The 7,891-nt window shown below is 37.1% G+C and overlaps 1 protein-coding gene across 1 annotated transcript in view; it reads right to left on the reverse strand.

The window, feature by feature from the left end:
• SLC9C1 (solute carrier family 9, subfamily C (Na+-transporting carboxylic acid decarboxylase), member 1) overlaps positions 1-5,951 on the reverse strand; it is a gene marked incomplete at its 3' end in the record, with an annotated part of 63,298 nt that extends 57,347 nt beyond the window's left edge. Inside the window, exons 1-3 of the mRNA XM_006752928.2 lie at positions 5,834-5,951; positions 1,854-2,051; positions 650-750 (exon numbers count right to left, since the gene is read on the reverse strand). Coding sequence (XP_006752991.2) covers positions 650-750; positions 1,854-1,998 — 246 coding nt within the window. The remainder of the gene's footprint in view (positions 1-649; positions 751-1,853; positions 2,052-5,833) is intronic.
• Between the last annotated feature and the right edge of the window lie 1,940 nt (positions 5,952-7,891).

Genomic DNA, 7,891 nt, shown 5'->3' on the forward strand with positions numbered 1-7,891 from the left:
AACACCAATCAGAAAGGATATATGCACCCCTATGTTCATAGCAGCACAATTTACAATAGCTAAGATTTGGAAATAGCCTAAATGCCCATCAGCAGATGAGTGGATTAAAAAACTGGTACATCGGTGGTGCTGTAAGAAAGAAGGAATTCTTACTATTTGCCACAGCATGGATGGAACTGCAGAGCATTATGCTAAGCGAAATAAGCCAGTCAGAGAAAAAGGTAAATATCACATGATCTCACTCATTTTTGGAATATATGAACATCATAAACTGATAAGCAAAAATAGATACAGAGACAAAGAAGCATCGAACAGACTTTCAAACTACAGCCGAAAGGCAGGGAAGAGTTGGGGATAGGGTGTAAGAGATTAATTGAAAGACTTGTATGCTTGAATATATGCATAACCAATGGACACGGACACAGCTCTAAGTCACTCTAGGCTTCTATCTTGTTAACCAATTCTCGTCTAAGCTTTGCTTTTTCACACCCAGTTTCTTTTCCTACACATCTGATGTTATCCACATCCTAAGCATCTATCAAATGGCAGAACAGTGAAGAGACACATATTTTAATAATCCTCTTAAGCCATCTTTGTATTTATATGAATCTTAGCTATAGTAAGAAATACTCATATTTACTATACACACCTGGTCAGATGCAAAACTGAGTATTTCAAAACTGCACCCAATTAAAAATAGTATCACAGGGAGAGGAATTATAAAATCTTTCAAGTGTAGGTTCAAAATTGCTGCAAAAAAGTAATTATTAAAAAGCAGTAAAATATTACATTTTAAAAACTTTAATTTAATATGATTTCTTAACACTGAGGACAATGAAATACTGATCCACCACTCACTTCCTATATTCCTGTATTTGAAACCCTCCTTCACACTTAAGCACATAGAATCAGTGTAATTACTAATCCATCCCCGCTTGACCTGTTCTATGAAGTATATCATTTCTTTAGAATCATTGGTTCTTGGGTTACTACTAAAATATCTATAGCAGTTTGTCCACATGCTACAGATCAGGTAGCTTCTTTGGCAATCTTGTAATAAGGTTAATAAAAACTAAACTTGAGTGAAATCTGACTGATTCCTAAATAATAATGAGGAATTAACCGTAATAATTATGCTGATGAGAAAAAAAAACTAGCTACTTATTACTAGTTAGCTACTACATAATAGAAAGCATGAATATTTAACTTTGTTAATCATTATTATAAAGTGCAACAAGCAATATTACAGTTTTTTTTTCAGTTTAATGTCTTCTCTTCTTTTAAATACAATTCTTACATCAAAGCATGTAGAAAGGTGCATCTTTTTGATATCTACAGTGTTCTTTTCTTGTCATAAGAGATAATAATTTATCATTTGCACAAAATCAATGGGACACCAGACCCAGTGGTTAAAAAGTAACTGAACAATTCAGACCTATCACTTTGAAATTCTTTGTCCAGTCCAAGTAAAGAAAACAGTGGAACAGCTAATTTTAAAATATGAATGAAACTATAGTTTATGATAACACAGATTAAAAAATCCCCCAACCCTTGATTTTCTACTTATCTGTTTCAATTCTCCCCATCACTTAAATCTACTCAGAACCTAGTCAACTAAGAAAGTATGAATATTTTTTTAACACAATAGAGATGAAGAATAAAGATTAGATTTTACAGGTTTCTTCTCAGGGGTAGGTTTTGTTGGATTCATTTAGTTGAAAATCAGGGAACAAATGTATGAATTTAGGACCAAAATTCTGATTTCCTACTGCTGCTACTTTTAAAAAATTCTATACGGTGGCATTTACAAATCCATCCATAGAATAGACTAAAATAAAGAGAGTTGCACCTACCTCCAATTGTGCAGATCAAAGCCAATACTAGGATGATTTCAGGGAGGTCCTGAGGATAAGTACTGAACTTATTCTTGACAAATTCTACCCAAGTGCCACCAAATCCTTTGCTCTCGAAAGTGTAATTAGTAGTACTGAAATTCATCCTGTTGGTTCTCACAGACCATCTGTATCCAACGCTTACCACGCTCTGCAAAACTCACACAGGATCAAAGGAAAGTAAGACTTGCCTTCTTGCTTTTCTTTCATGATAATAATTTAAAAACAACCATTATTTCTCCTTGATCCTAGTGATATCTTAGGGTCTGCCAAAATTAGGGATGCCTCCCATTCCCATCATGCTTTAAATTTAACTGAGATAAAAAAGGTATAAACCCAAGTGGTAGAGATTAGCCAGTGTCACCCCCTGCTCACTCAGCATTGTTCACCTGGCATCTATCCCACTCTGACAAGATTTTTCACCTAACTTGCAGCCAGGACCACAAGTTGGTGCATATCACTTAGCTCTGGGGATGGACAGCTGAGGGGTTTGTCCTCAGCTTCCCCAAGCCTCTGGAAGTATGTTCCTGGTAGCTATTCCAAAGTGGTAGCAGGATGGGAGAAGGATCTCATGTGTTTTTCTATTCAGGCAGAAATTAATAGATTATGATGATACTCAATCATAGTCTTATTTTTACCGTTTGGAACACTAATGGGTCAAGTTTCCTCCAACTTTTATATATCCATACAGCAATCAAGAACAAAATAAGAATATTGAAACCAAAAGGATTTAAAACAGGGGGGTTGTTGGATGTTCTGTCTCATTGTTACTTCTTAGATGAGGAACAACAAGGGTTATTTTGTGCCTTGGTTTGAAGGAACAGATAGTAGCTGCAGTCTGCAATCCCACCTGCTTCCGTGGTAAGGAAAGTTTTACATCGGTGCTCTCAAACTTCCTGAGGGATATTCTTCCAATTCTTTCTCTCCTAACAGTGGCTTAACATTTTCTACTGTCCACTATTAGCATCTGATCTGGCTGCCATGAAAAGTAATCAATTAGTTCTACTAAACTTCTCTTTTTTCAGTTTCAACTATATATATATTACTAGTACATGCTCTTTTCTGATCAAAATCAATATTTTAAAATTACTAAACTTCTCTTTTTTCAGTTATATATATATAACTCTTTCTGAGTTATATGCTCTTTTCTGATCAAAATCAATATTTTAAAGAGAAAATTAAATGAATATGTGCTTATTATAAAAACTTTTGACATAATTATATAAACAAACATTTCAAAAACAGAAAACCATCCAGTTATGGCATCTAGTGGCTCTTATACATTTTATTTACATAGTTGGGTTCATCCTTATATAATCATACTTTATGCTCTTTTCCACTTGGTATCCTACCAGCTGCCTCAAAGAGCCTTGTAAAGAGCATTAACCAAGTTTGCAGCATGTTAACACCAATATAAAAGTGCCTACTCTGGTCAGATGGCCTGCATGCAAAGGCCTGATGAGTTGCTGCTTACAGGGTGAAAGAATGAGCAACTCCTTCAATGCTGTTGGCCTCAGTTTTCCAACCTGTATAGCTTCTAGTCTGTGTCTTCTATCTCTCCTCCTAGATTTATTATTTTTTATTTGGAATCACCTGAGGAGCTATAATAATAGTGGTGCCTGGGTCTTATCCCTAGGGATTCCTATTGCAATCAGTCTTGAATTGCAGTCTGTGCTCCCCAGGCAATTTTAATAGATAGCCAAGGTTAGGGACCACTGTGATTCACCCAATGAAAAGGCAACACTGATCAGTCTTTCAATGTTCCTGAGTCAGTTTTTCTGAGAAAAGGTATCAATGACTTTCAGTCGAAGATGACTGGAAACACATCTGTCATTGACAAGTTTGGGTTATTTATTTATTTAGTCTCAGTGAGGGAGAATGTTCACCCTGGGGAACTGCAGGCTACTTCAGTGAAAGGATGTAGGAAAGAACTTATCGTGGATATGGGCCGTGTCTGGGTAATTTTGAAGAGGGTTTAAGGAAGTGAGGGGTTACAATAGGTGGCTTTTGTCAGAAAGTAAGGACAATTCTGTGATTGGGTATCTCAAGAAATCTTATCTAGAAGGAGCTGTAATGGGTACAGATGCAGCAGTCATTCATTTTAGCAGGGGCCGAGAATGTTTGATAATTGTATGGGTTGCACAGTGACTTTGTTTTGTCTCACTTTATTACGGTCTCAGAATGACCTCATCGGATGTTGATATTCTTTGCGATTGTTTATGTCCAACTGGAGAGCGACACGGACTAGCTGTAAGCATCCAACTGACATGTAGTAACTCCGAATGAGACCTAATTCCACTAGTAAGCATCACACTGGTTTACTGCTGTCAGCAGCTGATTTTTGTTTGTTTGTTTGATTGATTTTTGCTTTACCTGAAAAGAATCTAAGTTTCTTATCCTCACTTTAATATGTCAAGAGCTGGTGGTAGAACAGACTCAGCTATCCCTCTAAGAGGGAGATTCTTAACCTTAGCTACACATTGGAGTCACTTAGAGAGCTGTAAATCTACAGGTGCCTGGGTGGCATCCCTGGAAGTCAATTTAATTGGTCTGAGCATTGTGAACTTTTAATGTTTCCCAGTGATTTAAGGAGCAGCCATTATTTAGAAGCACTGCTCTAGGAGAAGCCCATGCCATTGTGATATTTGCTCTTGTTTAGCTAACAATACACTATTTAGGACACTTATTAACTTTTGTCCTGTTACTCCAGGACTACACATCCTGGGCCTGAACAAAAAGAAAAAGCATTTTCTGCATGCTTTCAGAATTTAATACAGTAGTTAAATAGACTATTGTTTCCTAAACTAAAAGTGGGGATCCACATTCCCATAAGCACTTTCTCATTTCTAAATTTTTTATTTGAAAACTTTAATAAGAGTTTACACAGTCAATCCTAATAAGTCATTTTTAGAAACGAATAAAACTACTCAACTCTTTTCTGTAAATATGTGGCAAATACTCAGTTTGGCTGCTTCAAACTCTACTTCAAATTCTCCTAACAAATCTTTTCCCCAAGAAATGATTTCACCATAAATTAGCATGTAAATGCTAATGTTACTCTAGTTTAGTAATTTAAAAGACTGATTTTCCATGTAATTAAAACTTCTTCAGCCTAAATTGATTTTTTTTCAACTTTGGATAAGTTAATGAAACTCTATCTCATTTAAAAAAATACTGATTTGTCTTGAAATTACCATGTAGGTTTTCAATAAATTAGATAATGGCTAAATTCTCTTTGTGTGGAGTTAATTAATGACTGCCCTCTCAGAAATGGCATGTAGATTTGTCCTCAACAGTCAGTCTTTTGAAATTCTTTCTCATGGAGTAGAAGTGATACTAATTCACCCTGTCTCTGAAAATGGGAGTTCTTTTTTCCTTTAAAAAATGTTTTTAGCCCTGACCGGTTTGGCTCAGTGGATAGAGCGTCAGCCTGTGGACTCAAGGGTCCCAGGTTTGATTCCAGTCAAGGACATGTACCTTGGTTGCGGGCACATACCCAGTGGGGAGTGTGCAGGAGGCAGCTGATTGATGTTTCTAACTCTCTATCCCTCTCCCTTCCTCTCTGTAAAAAAACAATAAAATATATTTTTAAAATGTTTTTTATTGATTTTAGAGAGGAAGCGAGAGGGAGAGAGAGAAACATCTATGGGCTCCTCCTGCATGCCGCCTCCTGGAGTTGGGGCCCGAAACCATGAATCCAACAATGACCTCTTGGTGAATGGAATAAAGCTCAACCAACTGAACCAAACCAGCCAGAGCTCTTTCTTCCTCTTAATCAGTACATTTTGCAGGAGTAAGGTGACAAAGTATCCTACCCAAACATCCCAGTGATCTTCACACGCTGCCAAGCTCTTGCTTAATGGTTTATGGCAGATAAACTGGGATTAGCTTATCTTCCCAGTAAACTCTCCTACCACAGGACACGGCAGCGTCTTACTCACAGACTCTGAAAGTGGGTGGTCTGTTGCCCTGCTAATTCGGCTTCACTCATTCCTCCCTCAGCTCCAGCTCAGCTCCCGGCACCTGAGGAGATTCACCGCAGCATCAGTGTGCTTTCCTCCCAGTTCGTCGTTAAAGAGGGAAGGAACATGAGCCAAGTGAATAATTAGGAAAGTTGATAGAGGAAGTTACTGGAGCATGGGGCAGGGGGTAAGGGACAGACATTCCAACTCAGAGACTGGTTGATCTTTGGGGAAGTCCTTGATCAGCTGCCAAAGGAAAGGTGGGAACTCCAAGAGGTAAGAGATGGCCGAGTCCGTAGCTGGAATACATTTGTTCATCTCAGAGGGAGGCTGAAAAAGCAAGTACCAGAGTGGAAGGGCAACTTCCAGAAGGGGAAGCTAGAAATGGCTCACCATTCAAAGCTTCAGGAGGAATATCCTGTGGTATGTAAATGAGAGTAGAGGTTAGCTACTTCGTTCACCCCAAAGCAGTCACAACCAACTGCACAACCTCGCTGACAGTTATTTGCCCCAAGCCCCGCCCCCTGGTCTGCACTCATTGGCTTTGAGTTTATAACCCCAGATTTGATTGGATGATGAAATAGAGTCCTCAAAGGTGTTAGCGTTAGTCTCCGTGTACACCTAAGGCAACCTTTGAATATTTAAAGTGTGTTGCTATATTTCTTAAATAAACAACAGTGAAAATGGGCCTCCAGAAATTTTATTGCTGTGTTAATTTAAAGCTTTGGTATAGTGAATTTCTAACAAAAATCCCATGGACACAGTTTTCCCAGAATTCTAGTAGCAGTGAGTTTTCTGAATAAGAAGACAGGATGGTAGAGATTTTGAAATGTGAAAATGCAGGTTACCATTAGGAAAAAAAAACCCCAAACTATTCTGGGCATGTAGGAAATGTCTGGGTCATTTATTGGGGAAATTTTTAGTAATAATGGTATACTCATTTCTTTTGTATATAAAGCATTATATGTAAAGTTTTTTTAAATTGAAATAACTAATATTATCAGAGAGCCAAATTACATATTCCCACACTCACCATAAAATATTATGGGAATTTTTTTAAAGGTATTAATACAATATGGGAATTTTTTTTTGGTATTGATTTTGAAATCTAGATACTTCTTTGACTTGTGTGAGACCTTTTTATAATTTTACGCACACAAAGCCTTTGTGAAGCTATTTCGATCCTTACGAGGGAAAAATGTGCAGAGAAGAGAGGTCAAAGAATGGGAAAGTGGAAGGTGAACCCACCAAAGAAGTAAATGCTAAAGAACTGCTGGTTAAATTATCTTCCCGGCTCACAAGGAAGCATTCACAGCCTTCATGTGTGGCCTTGTGGTGGCCACAAAGCATTAGGTTTTGTTGAAGGAAATTCTCTTCACAATGTTAACAGTAAATCCATGTGGGGAGTGGTCAGTCAAGGAAACTAGGAAAGATTTTTAAAACTGATAGAGTGTACATGTTTCAATGAAATAAAAGTTGAGATTGCTTAGATGAAAACAGAAAGATCACAAGCAAGATCTTTTGTTAGATCTAGAATTAGATTAGCAATGAAACAGTCACTATATACACCTGCGAGGAAGACATAAATTTTGGAGGCACACCAACATGTAGTCCCTAACATGTATCATTTCATTTCAGCCTGAAGGTGTCCTTTTAGTGTTTTTGTAAGGCATATCTGCTATTAACACATTCTATCAGGTTTTTTTGTTTTTGTTTTTTTAACCTGGGAATGCTTAATTTTTCCTTCATTTTTGGTGAATAGTTTCACCAAATATGAAATCCTTTGTTGATTTATTTTTCTATTAGCACTTTCAATACGCCTTCTTACCTCCAAAGTTTCTGGTGAAAAACCAGCATTAATGTTACTGAAAATCTTTTGTGCATATGAGTTGCTCTCTCTTGATGTTTTCAAGATTCTTTCTTCATCTTTTACAGCTAAATTATGATGTGTCTATCTGTGGACCTCTATGTTTATTCTACATAGTTTGATGATCTTTTTGGATACATAGGCTAGTATTTTTCATCAAATATGGGAAG

This window comes from Myotis davidii, unplaced genomic scaffold, assembly GCF_000327345.1.
Source record: "Myotis davidii unplaced genomic scaffold, ASM32734v1 scaffold450, whole genome shotgun sequence".
Lineage (NCBI taxonomy): Eukaryota > Metazoa > Chordata > Mammalia > Chiroptera > Vespertilionidae > Myotis > Myotis davidii.